The 20437-nt window shown below is 41.7% G+C and overlaps 1 protein-coding gene across 2 annotated transcripts in view; it reads right to left on the minus strand.

Moving 5' to 3' along the window:
* The window catches only part of LOC118235328 (dynein heavy chain 11, axonemal), a 74883-nt gene that overhangs the window by 49556 nt on the left and 4890 nt on the right, over positions 1 to 20437 (minus strand). The window contains exons 9-36 of one of the 2 annotated variants that reach the window (XM_035432546.1): positions 17903 to 18019; positions 16867 to 17004; positions 16227 to 16351; positions 15652 to 15847; positions 15174 to 15278; positions 14558 to 14953; positions 13889 to 14221; positions 13216 to 13470; positions 12505 to 12674; positions 11821 to 12043; positions 10664 to 10780; positions 10318 to 10404; positions 9172 to 9330; positions 8932 to 9015; positions 8684 to 8842; positions 8142 to 8264; positions 7653 to 7775; positions 6170 to 6394; positions 5569 to 5660; positions 5267 to 5393; positions 4932 to 5081; positions 3970 to 4203; positions 2987 to 3118; positions 2430 to 2590; positions 1829 to 1985; positions 1228 to 1373; positions 524 to 640; positions 306 to 444 (exon numbers count right to left, since the gene is read on the minus strand). In XM_035432546.1, the coding sequence (XP_035288437.1) occupies positions 306 to 444; positions 524 to 640; positions 1228 to 1373; positions 1829 to 1985; positions 2430 to 2590; positions 2987 to 3118; positions 3970 to 4203; positions 4932 to 5081; positions 5267 to 5393; positions 5569 to 5660; positions 6170 to 6394; positions 7653 to 7775; positions 8142 to 8264; positions 8684 to 8842; positions 8932 to 9015; positions 9172 to 9330; positions 10318 to 10404; positions 10664 to 10780; positions 11821 to 12043; positions 12505 to 12674; positions 13216 to 13470; positions 13889 to 14221; positions 14558 to 14953; positions 15174 to 15278; positions 15652 to 15847; positions 16227 to 16351; positions 16867 to 17004; positions 17903 to 18019 (4590 nt within the window). Of the gene's footprint in view, positions 1 to 305; positions 445 to 523; positions 641 to 1227; positions 1374 to 1828; positions 1986 to 2429; positions 2591 to 2986; positions 3119 to 3969; positions 4204 to 4931; positions 5082 to 5266; positions 5394 to 5568; positions 5661 to 6169; positions 6395 to 7652; positions 7776 to 8141; positions 8265 to 8683; positions 8843 to 8931; positions 9016 to 9171; positions 9331 to 10317; positions 10405 to 10663; positions 10781 to 11820; positions 12044 to 12504; positions 12675 to 13215; positions 13471 to 13888; positions 14222 to 14557; positions 14954 to 15173; positions 15279 to 15651; positions 15873 to 16226; positions 16352 to 16866; positions 17005 to 17902; positions 18020 to 20437 lie in introns of those variants that run through there. The other variant, XM_035432555.1, reaches the window with a different exon arrangement.

Consider the following 20437-nt stretch of genomic DNA (forward strand, 5'->3'; position numbering starts at 1 on the left):
TTGACCTTCACAGATTTGACCCACTGGTTTCAAATTAGCACCGCAAGTGAATGCTCATTCTTGAATTAAAATGTAACATGACAGTGAATAAAATCTAGGCTTGAATGTAGGGCTCAAAGGTACTGTACGTCTCCGTGGTAAATGAGGAGGCACTAATGCAGGCAAGCATAAATTCAACTACTTTCCTTTGTATATCTTGAAAGAAAAAAATAAACAGAAATAGACAGTTCGTCGTGACTCATGTTTGCCTGAAACTGACCCCTACTCTAACTGTTCAGTAACTCTCAGGTCCACATGACAAGCACCTGTTTGGATAGGAGCTCTCTGCAGAGTGTGTAGAGGGTGATGAACTTCCTGGCAAGGACCCGGGCCTCCTGAAAGCCCTCGGCCACCAGCATGATCTCACAGATGAGCTGGATGTCCGGCACCACCATGGCGCAGGGTCTGAGCGGAAAGGACAGGAAGGTGATTGGGGCCCTCAGTGCATCTGAACCGTTTGGACTTCAGGCAGAACACAACCCACCTGAAAAGGGCCTTGAGATTCTCCGGCAGCTCGGTCCGGCCCGCGTAGCCGGGGTTCATGGTGATGAAGATTCCCACAGAGGACTTCAGGGTAATATCTTCTTCCAGGAACAGGAACCTGTGAGTCATGATGGGTGAAGGAAGGGTGGGACTGTCAAAAAGGAATCTGACAGTGAGACAGTACGGTGCTGTACTGGATATTCCAAGCCTTGTAAAGAGTTGTAAAGGCCAAAAGCCCAGAGGATCACTTTCAAAATGCATTACCTTTTGATTTTAGATACTTTAAAATTCCAGGTATGTTGCATAAGTTAAAACAATTAATTGTTTTTTACAGCACTGGGTGCCTTTTATAGTATATGGTGACAGCAAAAAATTACTGTTCCTTTGCTCCAAGAACATTTCAGAGGATACCTTTTCTACATGATGCAATATACATCTGGACATTTCCTGAAGCAATTCTGATTAAATTCCCTGCTTTAAATTCTAAGAAATCAGAGCCTGATCCAAGGAACAGGATGTTGATTAGTAGTTTGTTGTACCAACTGAATCTGACACCAGTCTGTGATGAAGAAATCTGGTGACAATCAGCCAGAGCCGATTCAATGATAAATGCTGCATATATTATGCCTTTATGCAAAAGGCATGAATGCCAAGCACCAATTAGTTTTTGCTAGGTGAAAGCCCTCCATGGCAAGCAGCTCTCACCTTTTCTTCTTATTGCGAATGGCATCCTGGATGGTTTTCACTTGCACTGCGACCACAGACAGAACCTCCACGGAGATGCGGTTAAACTCATCAAAGCAGCCCCAGGCCCCAGTCTGCGCCAGGCCCTTATAGATGTTCCCTATGGACTGAGGGTTCAGACACCTTGTCAACAAGAGTGGGCCTCAGGATCGGTGCTGTAGTTCTACACTGCCTCATTACCTCCAGGTGATACAATGAGCACAGCCTTTCTTCATCACTTTTTTATGTGTTTGATTGCCAATCTAATTTATCTAGTGACTTACATACCTACATACACTTACATACTTACATACATTAATTTGCTTGCCACCCTGATTATGCATCTGCTTCCCTCAACATGACACAAAGATTACCATTGGAGATGTATTAATGACCGTACATATTTTTACATGTAGTAGGAGAATCAGGCTTCATGAACTTTACACAAGCAACGATGTACTAGCACATATGAATAGAAATCACCAAAAATACTGTCTATGCATACCATAATACTATACCACTTATAGCTCCACCGCTTTGGCTTTCCCATCACCAGTTAGCCACTCCCTCAGGTGACCCTCACCTTGTAGTCCATCTGCTCAGAGCAGTTGAAGACGTACACCATGACCCCCAGCGCCCTGCCCAGGTCCTTGGTGGTCTCAGTCTTCCCGGTGCCGGCAGGCCCTGCCGGGGCCCCGCTCATCGTCAGGTGCAGAGACTGCGTCAGCGTAATATAGCACCTGTGCACCCACACAGCATCAGACAGGAGCAGGCTTTCACCAACCAAGACTCTTGGTCTAGTGCACGTTGGCAGAGCCGATCTGGCAACAATCTACATACGAGGTCACTTTCATAACCACAATGTCACTCTTCCACCCAAGTGCATCCTAAACACTAATGTGTTGTCTTATGTGGTAAGGTACAGAGCCAATGAGAAGAGTCATTACAGAATGTCAAGATATAAAATTCTGCTTTTACATAATTATATATTTGTGTGTTTTGGTTAGTGGCACCTATTGCTGAAAATGATAAGCGATCGGCAGGAGTGTTTTCAAATTCTGCAGTCATAAAAGCATACAGAAGACATGTTCTGACCCAGGTCACAATACAGTCCAGCCAAGCCACAGAATGAGTACACAAAGGCTGGCTAATGGCTTTGGGACATTAAGTGGCAGGTGAGTCACCTGTCTGTGAGAGGGGTGATGACCAGGCGGGGTGTGTTGCCCAGGTACTCGTAGGAGTACAGGAACTGCGCATCGCAGATGTTGATGAAGCAGTGCCTCCGGGCCTCATCCCAGCGGTGACGAAGCTGAGACAGCCAGGTGAAGGCCTGTGCGTTGTTCACCTGAACAGACAGGAGGGGGAGCACTGTAAGTCCCCCACCTGTGGATGGAGTTTGAAGAGCCAAACCACTGTACCTACAGCTGAAAAGGAGCTGAAAAAATTTGGCTTTTCTGCACACCTCATAAAGGCGTGTTTATTTTCTAAATTATTTTTAGTTCAGCAGTCTGTTTTTGTGGCTTCACTGTGTAGCTAAATTGTGTCTTTAAATTTAAGTCTACGTGCCACCCAGTTCATTTCCAGAAGATGAGTAAAGCTGAAGTTCAGATAGCAGAAAGCGTTTTTAAACAAATGGAGCGGGACACTAGAATTGTTCCTAGGACAGGACGGGCATGTTTTTACACTGATTTACATAGGGGTGTAAAAGCTACTCACCTACTGAGCAGTAAAAGCCACCCACCTTCTGAGCAATGAGCTTTGACACAACATCTCTGGCATGGACATCTATGGTGCACACGGTCATGATCTTCTGCCGGTCGCCTGGCAACAACTCCCCTAGCAACATGTTTATCAGGGAGTTTAGCTGAGCAATCTGGACAGGAAACAAGGAATTTTTGGATTTCAGGGCAGGTTTGCAGTATCTGTACACAAACATACATTCCTATTGAATAATCTAAATAATGTATCAGGATAATTTGATACATCCTTCCAGATTCTGAGTAAAACATCTGTATACAATAGCTAAAATACTGCCTCAAACTACATACAACATATAACATCTGAATGTATACTGTGCTGTTATTGAAGAAGGTCATATATTCTTGTCTAGCCAGTGGCAAAACAGGCATGTACTTCATTTATCAATGTTCGGAAGAGTGAGGGAGCGTGTGTGTGTGTGTGTTTCTGTGTGTGCGTGTGTGTGCGTGTGTGTATGTGTGTATGTGGAGGTGGCTTCAGGCTTGGCTGCTTTAACAATTTATCAGCTGACACAAACACAGGTTACTCTGCCTTTATCAGCATGCATATTTGCAGACACCCAAGGAGAACAGCACATCCAAATAATGACCAGACAGGCCATGCTTTACTAGAACTGACGAAAATCGCCAACAACAAATAGGATGCAGTCAGAGCCTTGCTTGGCGCAACACTAATGATAAGTTAATTGGCTTGTCAGGGACATTGATCAATACACCCACAAATGTCAATGACTCAATAAATTAACTAATTCTAGAGGACAATATTTAGTCACTTAAGGTAATAAAAGGCACGTAAAAACAAATATTTAAAAAAACCTAAGATATGGTACAGTATAATATGAAAAAACTGAAAAAGACTGACAGACAGGCATACAGATAGATAGACAGAAATAGATAGATAGACAGACAGATAGACAGATACATAGACAGATATATAGATAGTCTTTGAGGCAGTTTCTGTAATTACCTGTTTCCTGTGGTAGTCTTTGAGGGCCGACTCAAAGCCTTCCTCCAGCCTCTCGAACACGATCTGCAGGTCAGTCGTCCACCAGATCTGGGAGCCGGTGAGAGCCACCTGGGCGGGGTTCTCCAGCACCCACTGCTCCCTGGGCCGGTCCTCGTACACAGCCACCGCCTCTGCCACGTGGCTACGCACCGTCTCCCGCATGGCGTCCTCCAGACAGCTCAGCCAGGCCTCCACCTGTAAGAGACCGGCGTCCATTTCACACTGAGCGCTTCTCTCTTACTCCAGTGTACTTCTGTATATCAGTGACACTGCACTCACAAAATGTCTTCCACTACCTGACTTAATTACATTGCTTACATTTTATGGATATGTTATATGCAGAAATATTAAAATCAGCTTCAATTACACGTTTAAACACGTTTACACTGAGTAACACTATAACAAAGGTTCTCAAACTGCTCTAGGGAAATTGTTTACAAATCAATATTGTTTAATATTTCAGAATTTACATATCTTAACATTAAAGTAAAATAAACTTTTTTAGATTAGATACAGTAATGTCTGATCATACATCCTTGGAAAAATCATGATTAATTACATCTTTATATTGTACAAAACGAATGTATGATAGAGATCCATAGCATGTCATTATTACATAGCTACTGCCTTACAGCCTGTAGTGGGTATAGGGTGAAGGAGACCTCAGTCAGACAGTGGCCTTGAGATGAAAAAGTTTGAGAACCCCTGCCTTAGAACAGCAGGAAAAAAAACAGACTGCAACACCAGGTGGTGCTGTGTTACTGAAAAACTTTTACAGTACTGTCTTCTTGGTGTGCATTACAATTAATTCTCTTCTCTTTGTGTGTGTGTGTGTGTGTGTGTGTGTGTGTAAGAGAGAGAAAGAGAGCGAGGGAGATTGAGAGAGAAAGAGAAAGCGAGAGAGAGAGTAAAACCAGTCTTACCGGGCCGGTGCAGTTACAGTGGGTCTGGAATGGAACATACTCCCTTTCCTTGCTATACATTCCCACAGCAGCATTACTCTCCATGCCCTCCACTGCCACAAACTCCAGGTCTGTTATGTTGTCAAACAGTTTGGCCAGGTGTCGAGTGACCTTCAAAAGAGAGCAAGTACATCCACACTTACCAAAACAAAGGGCATGCGTCCGGTTTAATGAAAGGAAATAAAATGTTTAAGGGTGTAGGAAAATTTGACACTAAACTAAGGCCAGAATTTCTCCCATCAAGTGAACACAACAGCCATTAATGTGCTCTGTGGTGCCCTGTGGGACAGGCTTACCTCTCTGGGCTGACTGCCTTTGGAAAGGATGTCGAGTAAGTCTGCAGATGAAACAAAATAAAAGCGAGGGAATGCAAGTCTCTTTGTTTCCAGGTATTCAGCAAGTGCTTTTTCACACAGTGCCAGTCTGAGAAAGAGAGAGAAAGGAGGGAGAGAATTATACGGAGAGCAGACAGAGGAGCAGAAATTTAAATGTAATCAAAATAAGCCTTTTTAAGACTGTGGCATGAATCTTCCATAGATTTTAAAATATGATTTTAAAGATGCATAAATAATTTTTCAAACTGCCTATATTTACAAACCTGTTCTGTAAATCCTCAAGTCTTTCAAACAGTTTTGGCTTGTTAGTGGCCTCAATGACGTTTTTTGTTTTAGCACTGCCAAACATCAGGTCCTGCACAAACACATTGAATTTTAAAGTGCACTGCAGAGGAGTCCAAGATTTGTGGTGAATTTTAAAAATGACCTATTAGCCATGCAACTAAAACTTAGGCCACCATATTTTCTTCCATACTCTTCTCATCGGCTGGTTACAAATGAAGGCAGAAATGTGTAAAGTTTCATACACTAAAGGTCTTTTTTTGCAACAGTAGTAGTCAACATTACACAATTACATACTGCAGCTACACAATGTGAGATATAGATTGTAGGACACTTTTCAGGGTTCAAAATATCCCCACAAATGTTCAATCCGATTGGCTTGTGGCATTCTTAACTTTATGACCAAGCATATATATCTGTATCTGAGTATCTGAGTCTTGGTGTCACCACAGTAGTGTACTGTGCCATGCAAACACTAAAATAAAATACTGAATAATGAGCAACAGCATCAGCATCAGTAAATAAGATGAGGTAGAATTCATCAGTGTATGCAATGTTTCAAATTCCCACGTGCTGGTCTACCTTGAAGTCAGCATCGATGCAGAGGAACCTGTGGGTGTGGTCTGGCAGCTGTCTCCGAATGTCCTCTGAGCCAATGAAGATGCTCTCCAGGTGTGCCCAGGTGCGCTGGACCTCCAGCCAGACCAGCAGCACCGTGTCGGCCACCGTGAGCCTCCTCTGCCACTCGGACACCTGGCAGCGGAAGTACTCCACGTGTTTGCTCTGCAGGATGGCCTGCAGCTGCACCTGAGAGAGGACACAGACAAACCTTAGGGCATTTGGAACAGGCAGGTGGGAGGACATACACACCTGAGAGAGGACATAGACAAGTCTCAGGGCATTTGGAACAGGCAGGTGGGAGGACATATACACCTGAGACAGGACAGGGTATACATATGCATCATATATACGGTGAAAAAAGGCTATAATGAAATTAACATTAGCCTATTCTCACAGTACTGTAATATAGTACACTGGATGAAACATATGCAGTTGATAAAATAAAAACACTTTTTTTTTCATTCAAAGGAGAAAAAATGAATTGAACCAACTGTTGCTTGTTCCATTTGTCAGAAAAGTCTTAGAACTGAGATTGAGGAAATCAATCAAACTCTGAGGCTTTCGGATTTATCTAGCATTCCAGCTCCGGAGATTCACAAATCCTTTCCGTCTGTCACTGGAATACTTTATTTATTCAGCTTCGCTTGTCATTTTTTGTTTGTCCGGACACACTGGGAATATAGGGGGTGGGGAACGGCCTTGTAAGGAATAATCAATGTGGACACATTGAGGAGAGGTCTGTTCTAATGTAATAAAGGGATCTCACCCTTGCTTGAACCAGCAGTCAGCGCACGCTAACAAAGACCTTCAGAGGGGAACAAAGGCCTGTCAGCCACGGAGACCCGTAAATCCAGAGACTCAATACAGCTGGGTGACTGAGATTTCCCGCCCGCGGTGAGAGAAAGCCCAAAAAGCATCCCCGCCATTCATCACCTCGTCAGCACCAGTAGCTGCTGCACGACGCTCATGGCTGGGGTCATGTCACCTTGTGTCATCTTCATGACAGACAGACAACCCCCCCCCCCCCCCCCAGCTCTCCCTCTGGGAAATTCTGCATTGAGTCATTCAGACCTACACTAAAAACACTAAAAAAAACACTTGAAAAAAACAAATACACACATATATATATAGAATTTTTTTTATGTTTGTAGAACAAAATGTAAAATCCACTGATAAATATATGAAAGTGTAATTGCAAATTTTTCATTACGGCACATAAAAAACAATTATGTGCCTGCTCTTTTCCATGGCAACGTCTTAGCTTAACATTTCACACAGTCTCTATTTCTATACCTGAAAATTACCGTTCACACGGGTATGATGGTACTGTCTCTCTGGATTCAAGTCTCAAATGGTTTATTATTTCAGGATTTTTATAGCAAAAACCTTTGTTATTATAAAAAGATGACAGATAGCTGAACCTCAGCAAGCTTTTTAAATGCACCTGATTTTCCTCTAGAGTTTCTATCAAATCCTCATCTGATTTCAGAAGTGGAGTGGAGGTCCGGTAATGCTCCTCATATGAGAATTCCATTGTTGTCCAGGTCTGACTGATTTCATTTAAAACCTGTGAGAAAATAATCTAATTTCATTAACATTTATACAGTATTCCATTTTATGAATGACACTGCAGAACTGTTTCAACATTAAATCTGCTTTTTGAAGTTTCATAAAAATAGCTTTAATTAAGATGCAAGCAGAAATTTTAACCTCTTTTTAGTGATCTTGCACATTTGATGGAAAACAATCAATTGGGAGCTAAGATACATTACTTCATTATACTGCCTCACATGAAGTATTATCAACTGTTGCTTAGCAACAGTTATGAAACATAATGCATGAGCACAGAACTGACTAAAATACATGTTGTGAAAAATGGACTGTTTTACTGCAACAGTGCTTAGTTCATTCAGTGAATGAAAAACTGCTGAACCTTCTCTATGGCCATCTCCTTGACTGCCTTGTCCACAATGTTGTGAACCTCTTCCTCAACTCTGTGGAGTTGCAGGGCCAGCAGATTGGCCAGGGTGGTACTGTGTGTCATAGTGAATTCCACCTGCACAGGGAAGATAAACATGCACACACATTCTACACACTTCTAAATAAACTGGCCAACAGAGCATGTCACACAGGTAACTGTCAATTGTGTGTGGTGTGTATGGATTTTCATCATAAATATGTTGCTTTATACTGTCATATAAGTTTAACTAATGAATCACATTACATTAATTTTAAGCCTTCATTAGACTCTCTTATCCACAGCAACTTACACAGATAATTTATTTTTACAAACAATAAATTTATACAGCTGGATATTTTCAATTCACGTTCAGTACCTTGCTTGAGGGTATAAGGCCAGCGCTCTAGCTAGGAATCAAACCCACAACCCGTCACTGAGTTCCAAGCCAAGTTCCCTAACATTAAGCTGACCTGTTAAGCACTTGTGTTGAGGTGGACAGCCCGTGACTGACTCACCCCAGCGGTGCTGATCAGCTGTGCCCAGTGTCGGTCTCGAATGGCCCGGTTCTGCAGCTCGGTCACTGCCCGCAGCGAGGTCACCAGGTTCTTCACTGTGAGGTCCAGGCCACTGTACACATCCCAACCGCGCGCCTCTTTGTCCAGCGTCCGCATGTCCTGTCCAGACAGGAAGCAGGAAACGGCTTATCATTGAGTCATGACTGGCAGCTGATTTTGGTGAGATGTCAAGAGGCGGGAGGCCTTACTTTGGCAAATCTCTTTAATTCTGCATCCATCTGGTCAACATTGATCTCTCTCCACGGAGTCTTTGTCCACTCTTCTATGCTACACTGCAGGGACAGAAGATGCAATGAGAAGCGGTGAAACCATTGTGATAGAGGATGGGTAACCAGATGGCCATGGCATCAGAATGGCAGGGTAAATGATTCTGGCATCGTGTTTATCTGCTTTCTTCCACTGAAAGGGCTCACAGAGAGGACACTCACGTGCACGTACACCACGATGTCCCACACTTGTTTGAGGATGACGATCTCCCTGCGGCAGAATTTGAGCTGTCTGTATTCCGGCACGCTCACTTCGAAGAGGTGGCTGGACTCCTGCAGCTGGGTCATCTCCTCTTCTAATGTCCTAATCTCTCTATGAGCCTGATTCAACAATGCACAGAATCTCTTTTACCAAAGTCAATATCATCCACAGGTACTTCAATTGTATCCTATCCCCTTTCAATTCCTGATTGTTGTAGAAACCGCACTGATTCTCAATACCATTTTTAAGTTCCCACAGTTCCCATCTAAAATGGTTAAAATGATTGAGACAATAAACTGTTCATGTTTTATGCTATATATACATATATATATATATATATATATATATATATATATATATATATATATATATGTTGCTGTCAGGCAAAAACCCATCTCCAAACATTCTCAGGAACAACAAAAAAATGCCTCTGTTTTCCCATTTACCGATGAGTATTATGGTTTATCATTAGGGTTTTGAACCAACATCATTAGTTCTTCAGTTATGAAACGGATGAGCATAGAGCATGATGAGAACCTGCAATGTGTATTTTAAAACAAAACTACAAATAATAGAGCTGAAAGGTTTTTGTACACTAGTATTTTATTGTTCTCATCTCCTTTAATATCATTCAGTCTTAAAAAATGTTTCTGTCACAATTGTTTACACTGTTGCATATTGTTTATAATAGCTGTTTAGTTAATCATGGGTGGCAATTTAATGTAGTGTTTGCCAAACTTGAAGTGACAAGACTGCGGGGTTGAATGCCAGGGGAGACACTGCTATTGTACCTATACAAACGGTAGCTAATTGTTCAACTGCATAAAAGGTTTGTCGCTTGTAATAAATAAATATAAAATTAATAGAATTTGTGTATGTCACCCTGGATATGGGTGGCTGGTTAGCCACTGTGAGTTAAACAGAATCAGTGATAAACCTATTTAAAAACCCATAAAATGACTGAGACACTTTGCATAACAACACAAACTCCAAAACAACTAAAGCAAAGCAACTACAAGGACATTCATATCTTTTCAAAATTCTGTTTAAAACAAAAGCCCCTGCTATAAAGATCATATTTTTAAAAAGAGAAATAGAAGATATACTTTCTGCAGCAGAGAGTATGGTTTCACAGCACTGTAGTTGAAGGGGGCTTCCATTCTGAACCTCTCTCTGAATTTATTCTGTTTGATCTGTCATGAGAAAGCAGAAAAAATACTTTCAGAACTGGACGGTATGAGATCTGTGTGGCCTATAATAATAGTCAGCACACTAATTCTGAAAACCCACAAAAACTAAAGTAAAGCCTTCACTTTTGTATGGAATACATTCCAGAAATTAGTGCAAATCCCCAAAAACGGTAAACAGAGTTTTGCAATTATGAAGACACATTTTTAATGTATGTAGGTTAATACTTGCTTTGAACATTGATCACATGACAATGTGACAAACCTCGAAGGCCACACACTTCCTGCGTATGACAGTCACTTCAGCAGTCTGCAGGGGTGCGACCTCGTGCTTAACTGACACGGCCAGCTTCTTGGTGCCATTCCACTTCTCAGGAAGTTCCTGCATGTACAAGAAAAGCACAGAAAATGTACAGAAAACACGCATGAGAAGTACAGACAGTAAAGGCAGAGGAGACATACAGCACAGCAGAGATATGAACTGAATTATTCACCTTTTTAGTAGCCTTTATTTTTATATCTGTCATTCCTTCATTCATACTATTCAGTTTGCAACTAACTTAATTAAATGCATCTTATTTTCTATTAAGAACACGGTCTCTCTTCATTGCAATTCGCTAAAATCATTGTTTAACACACAACCTACTATGCTTAGGCAATACACCTGTGCGATTACACCCTTGATGATGAACTCTGCACCTGTAAAGGCCAGCATTTAATTGATCTTCACTGGTCAGGCCAGCACCCTTTTTAACTATGTACAGTAAGATATGCTACCTTTCAAAATATCAATTAATTTAAAATTTTTGTTAGAGGGACAGGGACCAATGTATGTGACACATGATAGGCTCGCTATAGCTCTATAAATCATGGACGAAATGGGCAGTTTTAGACCCAGGGGACAGACAGGATTATTTGAGCTTTTTTGGATGATGTAGCATTGTGTCTTTTATTTATCTTTTAAAATTAAGCCCATCTTAAAGTCTGTAACAATCCCTGCTTGGCATCTATATGGTACTAGATGTTCCCATTTGACAGGATTAATTTATTTGTTCGTTTTTTAAAAATTTTATCTACCACATTTCCTGCTAACTCATGCCTCAAACTAAATTTAACCTGTCGTCATTCATTTATACTGGCCCTGATTGTCATATCATGCCCCAATCAAATGCTGTGTTGGGGTGTATCCTTCGTTTGGCACAATTAATTACTACCCTGGTTTGTAGGAATCACCATTTGATAAAACAGAAACCAAGCCAAGCCAGCAGAAAAGCAGTCATGGCAGGGCAGTGTGGAAAATACTACAGGCTGGACTGGAAGTGAAAGCTAGTTTTAAACCCACCAAGAATAATCAGTTCATGTGGAAGACATGAAGTCACAGTCTCACTCTGCTCCTCCCCTTCAGCACTGAGGATGCCTCACCTCCAGCTGTGTGTACACGTGCTCAGGCATCCGCTGGCCGTACCCTTCCAGCAGGGTGATAGTGGCCTTCAGAGGCTCAAACAGCCTGTCTGTGGTCAGCTGACGGTCTCTGACAGCCAGCAGGAGCCCCATCACCTCCACCAGGCCACTGTGGTCCCCCTTCATCACAGGCCGTGTGAGCCCCTCGCCTGTCGCCCTGATAAACTCCTCCAACTCATACAGACTGAGGGGACATGAAACAGACTGAGGAGGCATGAAGCACGTGCCACACCTACAGTACACCACATACAGCAGATGACCCTCTGGATGATACAGAGCTCTGAGGTCACTGGTGCTCAGCAGTATGCTGGAATAAGTCACCAATTACTGTGATTGCCACTTTTCTCCCATAAGAGAGTAAAAGAAACTGGTAAAAAAAAAACTGTTCAATTAAGTATTCTGAGCATCTTTTCATAAAGAAGTATGTTCAACAATTCTATAAGAGCATGTTCAACAATTTAATTATTCAACAAAACTCAACACTATGACTCTGCAGTCAATAAAACACACAGGAAAAACGGACAACCTAAAAGTTACTTAAAATCTAATATAAACTATGGTTGTGAAAATGACATCACTGATTTACAGTAACATGGATGCAGAAGAATCCTCCTAATATCAAAAGATCACAGAAAAGGACCTCACCTGTCTGTGACATATGTTATGAGGTGCTCCTTGAACATCCAGCTCCATTTTTTAATTATGTTTAAAAGACTCATTTTGAAGGACTTGATGTCGACTCTGAACCAATTCTCAAAGACCTTAGAGTCCTCAATCTTGGTGACATGGGTATACATGGCTTCATAAATATCAATCTGAAAAATCAAACCCAGAAAATCCATTGGATGAAAGGTAAAATGCATTTTTCTGAGACCAGTCATGAAGCTAGCAGTTATCAACAGGTTAATTGCCAGTTCCATCATGCATCTGGCCATCCAATTCCAGTAACTGCTTTGTCCTGTAGAGGGGAGTGATGAGCTTAAGCTAAAGACAGGAGGGCCACATCCTGGATGGGATACCATTGTACATGCAAATGGATGTAGGTAGGTTTTTAAACCAACTATCACTATCCACATGGCATATCAAGAGAATCACCAGATCCTCAGCCAAAGGAATTGTTTACAATACAAACACTAGGAGAGTGACCTCATCTTCTGCACTTCTAAACCCCACCAGTTATACTAGAAAAGGGCAATTTAAAGTTTAAGGTTCTCCAAAGAACTTTACCAGCATATGATTGGACTGTGGGAAGATACGCGCAGGAATCAAAATGTAGCTAGACAGCTTGAAATTCAGTTAAAGCTCTTTAAATAAAACCACATCTTAAATGGCTCCTGTCCAAGAGCATAACAGTACCTGCTCTTTGAACTGCTCGATGGTGGGCGGAGTCTCAGGAAATGTTTCCTCCCCAAAGCTGTCGATCTCCTCTGCAGTCAGAGCATGCCCGTACAGGAGGAACTGCCTCATGAATTCCGCCCTGTCGTCCAGCCACAGCTGCGAGTAGCAGTCATAAACGCCACGGTACTGCAGGGCCTTCTTGATGACGTCGTCCACTCGCTCCATCACTTCCTGCCGAAGGTCTGCGAGGTCCAGCATGTCCTCCATGTCATGCTGTCAATCCAAAATTTGCACAAAAGTAGTTAGATCAGGGATAAGTAGCACCAGTTTCAGCAACAATTGTCTTTTTTTCTACCTATATATTGTTACTTCATTTGGAGAGGAAGTCACAGTGTCTGGCATAAAACACAATTATTATTATTATTATTATTTTATCATTAATTATAATATAAACATTTTTACAACATGAATGACCCATGAACAGCACAACAAAATGTTCAGCATTAAAGCAAAATTATGATGCAGCACTTTGATCCATATAGGCTACACTCATTAACACAAAGGTTTTTCTGTCCAAAGGGTTACTTGCACTGCTTCAGATCCACCGATAATTTCTCTAATACAGTAAGAACTAAGTGACATTTTCCTAAAGCACAGAATAAGTGTCAGCCTTGGCCTCTCCCATCCTCACCTGGTAGTTTTCCATGCCCAGATGTGCTGCTACCCTCTTCACCTGTGCAGACATTCTGAACACATCTCCCAGCAGCCCCTCCACCAGGTCATAGAACCCGTCTCCAACGTCCCTGTCCAGGGATGGGCGGAAGTTAATCACATGGGCGGTCAGCACCATCTGGGCCTCGAACAGAGGAGCCTGCCGATATTCTCCCTCCGTGTTCTCCACAAAGAACTCCAGGGAGCGGGCGATGGCACTGAAGAGGCCATCCACCACCATTTCATCCACGTACTCCAAATACGCTCGCCATGCGTCCGCTGCTGGGTCGGCTCGGAAGAGGGACAGGTTCTCCTGGGAAACGTAATGAAGGAGTCAGATAGGGGCAGGAGAATCTCAAACTCAAACCTCTTATTATTAATGAATCCCATTGATCTATAATTAATTGATTAACCAGATCAGGTGAGAGTCAGGTATCATTTAAATTGACTGACCTGGGCATGCAGCAACAATACATGTTATGCAATACATGATGAAATAAAAGATGATTTCTTTGATTTTGAGAACTCAAAATCAAATAAATAGTTATGAACTGCTATAAGACCTTTGATTAGATAAGAGTTGGATGCCCTTAATTCATTAGAAGAGAACCATGAAGCCTGTACAAACAGGAAACTGCAAAGATATCACCTCTATGAGTTTGTGGATGAGCTGTCCATCTCTCTGGATGGCACTGTATCTCTTAGCTAGCCTGTCGACTCTGTCGTCCAGCATTAGTTGGGTGTCTTTTTTGTTGTCCTTCCTGCAGAACAGGGCCTGATCGCTCCACCTCTTCATCAGATTCTGGATTGCCTCCACGTTGTCCTTGGTCTTCTGGACCCGATACTCCAGGTCTTGGACTGTCTCCTTCATGGAGCTGATGTAATCCCAGCAGCGCTGGTCCTGCCACGTAAGTTCCACCTCTGCCATGTGCAGCTGCCCATCAACAGCTGCAAGCTCCGCCTTGATCAGGGGAAACTCCACCTCCAGCACTGATTGTTTAAGCTTGTTGTACAACTGGACCAGCAGCTGCAGACTGCCTACGTACTGAGGAGGACCAATCAGAAACAATCACAGTTTATGCACATACTAATGTGGAGCAATTAATGACCACCATCTACTATCCACAAACTGTTGAAGTCCAATAAAAGATATTAGCCCAGCCTACATATCACATAATACACCTGCTCACTTGAATCCTAAGAGATCATCCCTTTGAAACTCCCATGACTGCAGTGTACCATAACACTGTCAAACCATTTCATACCATAACAAAGATGTCTTTCTTCTCAAACACAGCCAGGGCGGCTCCAGGGATGTTCATCAGATCAAGCATCTGCATGTGCTTCACGTCCCTCAGGACAGCTATCAGCTGCAGTGAAAATAAAGCAGTCCTTAAGACTCCAGGCCTCAAGAAATAACCCATGAAAAGCAAAGCGCGGCGATTACAGTGGACTGTCTACAGGAAGTATTTTGCCACACTGCACTGATAATGCTTGTCATCTGAATGGCTAAATGGTCATCTTCAAACATTATGTTATTTTATTTCAATATGGGTTTAATCCAATTTGTGTGCTTAAAATGTATCACTAAGAACACACCAATGGAATAACATGAAACTGAATCAATCAGTTAGCGTTATCAAAACCAAGTAACAAACATATATAAAACCTAAAAATGTCAGTTTGACTTAAATACTTTTTTGTCCTTCTTTACAGACCAATGGTAAATAATTTGAGCATTACCTCTGGGTTAAAGTTGACAGAAAGAAGGCCAGTAGACCCATGTCTCTTGATAAGGGCCTGGTTCAGGTTGAATTGACAGACCTGGTCCAGACCATTGCACCAGTTAGAGTAGACTTTCTCCTCATACTGATCCAGCAGGGTCAGCATCTCCATGTACTTCTGGTAGACAAACTCCATTTGTGTCCCTTCCAGGGTCCTGGTTGGGAAAAGGACCTGGCTACCTAAGTGCATTTATAAGCATAATCACAACTTCAGCCAGTAAAGGCTGTATTGTAGTAGTCAATATCAGAAGCTAATGTACAATATATTCACAATCACTTGAATTGATAGTGAACTGTCCGCTAATAGTATAGCCATTCATTAGTAATTTTATCTTGTCACTTTATCTTAGATTTTGGTAAGTGTCTTTATGTCTATGACTGACATTGATTGAAGGTGATGTTTGTCCACATTGGTTGTTTCTGCATAGTTACATTACTTTATTTGCCTTATTGAGTCCCTAAAGAGCACAATAACAATTTGCCTGAGGAGTACAAAGCACACAAACACAATTGTGTGCGGCCATGAACACTCACGCATCCTCCACAAAACTGAGGTTTGCCCATGGGGTCTGGATTCTCTCCTTCAGCATTCTGGCCCACTTTAAGGAGCCAGACACCAGAGGCATGTTTTTGCTCAGCACTCCCACACTGCCCTCCACCTACAGAAAAGGAAACATTAGTGGACTGCATTTTACACCATGCGCTAGCACACACCATTCAGCTTCTGAAGCAAATGCTTCAGAATCATTACCAGAGCAAAGACACAACAGACATCATGCTAATGCTGAACAAAATGTGTTATTCAATGCGGTATGGTTGTCGTGGCAGTGATACAGGGGTGATTTAAAATAATTTTTTGGAAGCTCAGGGGATGTTATCTGGGTGAATATAACAAACACTTGTAGGGTCTTCATGAATGGCCCATTGACTCTGAGTTCCCTCAGTGCTTCCAGTCAAATTCTTTGATGTCACAGTGAGGGAAGATACAAAAAACTACTAAACAAGTAATACTTTTGGAAACAGGAAATACTGTTGTTATGTTGCGTAAAGTGAATCTCAACAAACAAGGACAGACAAACGGTCTGAGTGGACAATCTTCTTACTCTCCAAAAACCCATTGACTATGCATCACACTGGACATTTCCCACACCTGCCATTGTATACTTTCTGATACCTGCTGTATATGGGAGTCATACAGGTGCTTGCACCTCCCCAGCTCCTGGTCAAAAAGCTGCAGCAAGATCAGGAAATTGGGACTGAAGATCTCCTTGATGACGGGTCTTTCCAGGAAATGTCCACACACGGCCAGCAGCTTTGTCCAATCAAAAATAATACCATATTATCATAAAACAATATGCAACATACACAACAGAAACTGAATGAAGCATAAATAAAGGGGAAGAGATGAGACACAATAAACGAGCACTGTAAGGCAGTAATAAACAAAAAACGAAAAATAACAGGTAAAACACCGAAAAACATGTGTACAAGACGAAATAAGATGAAATATTACTCAAATTATAAAACACAAGGAAATTGTAACAATGTATGCATAAATTTCAGCCATTTTTTAATCAACAGAGGACAGAGATGCGGACCAGGAAGGGAATGGGGAATATAGAATATAGGGATGTGGATATGAAATGGAAAAATCAGAAAGATCCTGTTTTTCAGGAGTTGCTGTAACCAATCTGTTCTGACAGACTCAATGATAAGGCCACTGACTAGAGGTGACACTAAGGACAAAGGACACTTATTGCATTGTGATGGGATTGTCTTCATTGGCTGAACACAGTGTTTTTATGTTCAGACAGTTTCTGTAGCAGCCAACGATTAGTCCTTCCTATACAAACAATGGTAAGGACATTCAAGTCTGTAGACCACACAGTTGATGAATGATCCAATAAAGTAAGTGTGGTTTGCAAATACCTTAGTGAAGGACTTGCTTTGTAGCAATCACTGTCATAGAGATTACAGCTGGGTTTATACAGGGAAATTCTCATTTCAGGCTTACTAGAGGAAGGTTTTCTGAAGCTAATTGGCCTGTTGCTATTTTCATGTTTCAATTAGAAGGAGCGCTTCTGTATCCAACCAGTAGCTTTTTTCATATAAACTGTGAATGTTCTCCAAAGCCTGGTTTGTAGATTACATTTTTGTCCATAAAATGGCCATTTCATATAACTAAGCTGTAAAGAAAACAAAGCTCCTACCTTGAAAGCTGACTCCAAACTAGCACAGTCCCGAAAGGCCAGGTACAGAATAGTGGCCAAACGCCGGTCAAAGTCCAAGACCTTTTCTTTAAAACACTCATATTCACACTCAAATTCCTTTGGGTGAAAACAAACAGGACCACAGTCAACCACCAACAATCATTTCACTTATATTATACTTATATACTTATATTACATATAATGCAAATACGGACATTCATTAAGTAATAATATGCTAAAGATATCTGTTCTCAAACTGTTTGACTGGACATGTAAAGTGAGGGCCATTTACCTGGTGTACCTACAGAAATGCATCAAATGCCTTCACCAAGTTTCACTTTCAAATGCTTATAATTAAACTCTATCCACACAAATGTAAAAGCTCTTAGCCCATCTCTACAATACCCTGCCTCTGCACAATGCCTAACCCCTCTACACATACATATCCTTAGTGCGTCAATCATGCGTGAATGGGATGACTCCCTGAGGCCTACCCTCGGCAGAAGTAATTAAATTAGGTCCTCCTTCTCAGTCTCTGTCACTGATCCGGTAAAGGGATTAATATCCTCAGCTTTGAAGTCATTGCCAGCAGGAGTAACTCCCAGCCTGACACCAAACACACAATATTCTCAAAGCTCAAGTGGATTTATTTGGACTCATATGCTTCATAATGCTGATAGTCTCTGTCCATAACCCTGTTTACATGTCCCTACATATTATATCTGCTCTGTGACAAATTTGTGCATGTAGGATTTTACCGGAAATAAAGAAGAGGAAGAACCTCACCCAGAAAGGCTTCCGCTGCTTATAATTCACATCGGGGCAGGGGTCAACTTTAATTGAGTTAATCCAGTGAAATGAAGTAATAAATTTAGGAGGAATTTAAGAATAGCCATTGTGTTTTATTGAGAGTTTTTCATTCATGAATTGAATTTCAATTAATTTCCAAATTAACTGAAATGAATTAGAAGCAACCCGATACTGTGCACATACTATCTACTTATGCAACTGGATGTTCGACAAAACAAATCAAAGTACCTTGTTCAGAGGTACCACAGCAGGGCTGCACCCTGAACATGCAACCAAGTTACAAGAGCAGTGCCTAAACCACTACACCATGCTGCGACCCAACAGCACAGAAACACTACCACAGAATCCAATCAGCAGGAAGCGGCAGGCCTCCAGATGACTGAAACATCTGACTGCAGGATACACATTTCGCAATCGTGCGTAGGACCAAGAGTAATTATCGTAAATGGGCCTTGTTGCCAGATGCCTGGTTTTAACTGTTAGCATTAAACAGTGTGTTACCAGCAACAAACCTATTATCTCCCTGTTGGCAAGCAGGCGTCCACCACTGTGTGACCACAATTGCCCCTCTTATCTGTGTATGCAGCACCTGATACGCTATCTTAATGGCGTTATACCAGGGGTTTCTGATTTCTTTAGAATGAATGTACTAAAACTCAAAATGGGGTCAAGATCATTCAATACCATTAAAAAGGGAACCGTGAACACAACAGCAAAAACTGTTCTACTTCTACTGCTACAGTATGTTACACATGTATAAAATCAATTCAGGTTGGGAACATTCTCTGGTTCCAAGATACAGCAGCAGCATCAAGTCCTTAATGATGTCATAGCTGATATTCAAGTGCATGATATAAGGCAGGGGTACTCAAATCTTTGTGGTCAGTAGTACTGCTGGTCTCCTTTTCCACCTGATAGTTAATTTATAGATCAATGGCCAGAGATTTAACTCATCTGGAGTCCCAGATTTAAATCAGTCCTGATTAGAGGCGAAGAAGGAAATCCAGTAGTGCTACTGGCCTCAAGGGCCAGATTCAAGTATCTCTGATATGGCAGGGGTGTCCAATCTTATCCAAAAATGGCTGGTGTGGGTGCACGTTTTTGTTTTAGCCCAACACGGACAGAATCAGAATTAGGTGTCGTAGTAATGGGCTACAACATAAAACCTGCATCCACACCGGCACTTTCCGGATAAGATTAGACACGCCTGATCTATGGTGTCTTAAACTAGCAGCCCATGAGGTGCAGCAGTATAAGTGTCATTTAATTACAGGATACGTTATTCATGTAAACAAGCACAGGGCCGAAGTCTGCCTCGGGCCAGTGTTATCAGAGCAAGACAATAACATCCTTACAACCACCCACGCTATGACTTAAGCCTTTTAAGTCATCAACTACTCTACACCCAAAGAGCCACATAAGAACTTCAGTTCAAAGAAGAATCTCTTTGCATCCCTTCTATTTGAAGAGAAAAAAAAATGTAGACTCAAGGGACACCTGGCAGCATTTCTTCTGTCCACTCATCACATTAAAAGTGATTTCAAAAGATTCACAAAGCTTCCCAACAGCTTCATTACAATGGTACTGCCATTTTATAATCCAGTCATAAACAAATTAAAAATTTTAGCAAAATTTATTTAAAACATTGCTCCTACCCTTGCATCAGTGTCACTGATTTTCTACATATAAAAAATGTAATTTATACAAAGTATAATTTGAGAAAAG

This window comes from Anguilla anguilla, chromosome 1, assembly GCF_013347855.1.
Source record: "Anguilla anguilla isolate fAngAng1 chromosome 1, fAngAng1.pri, whole genome shotgun sequence".
In the NCBI taxonomy this organism is placed as follows: Eukaryota; Metazoa; Chordata; class Actinopteri; order Anguilliformes; family Anguillidae; genus Anguilla; species Anguilla anguilla.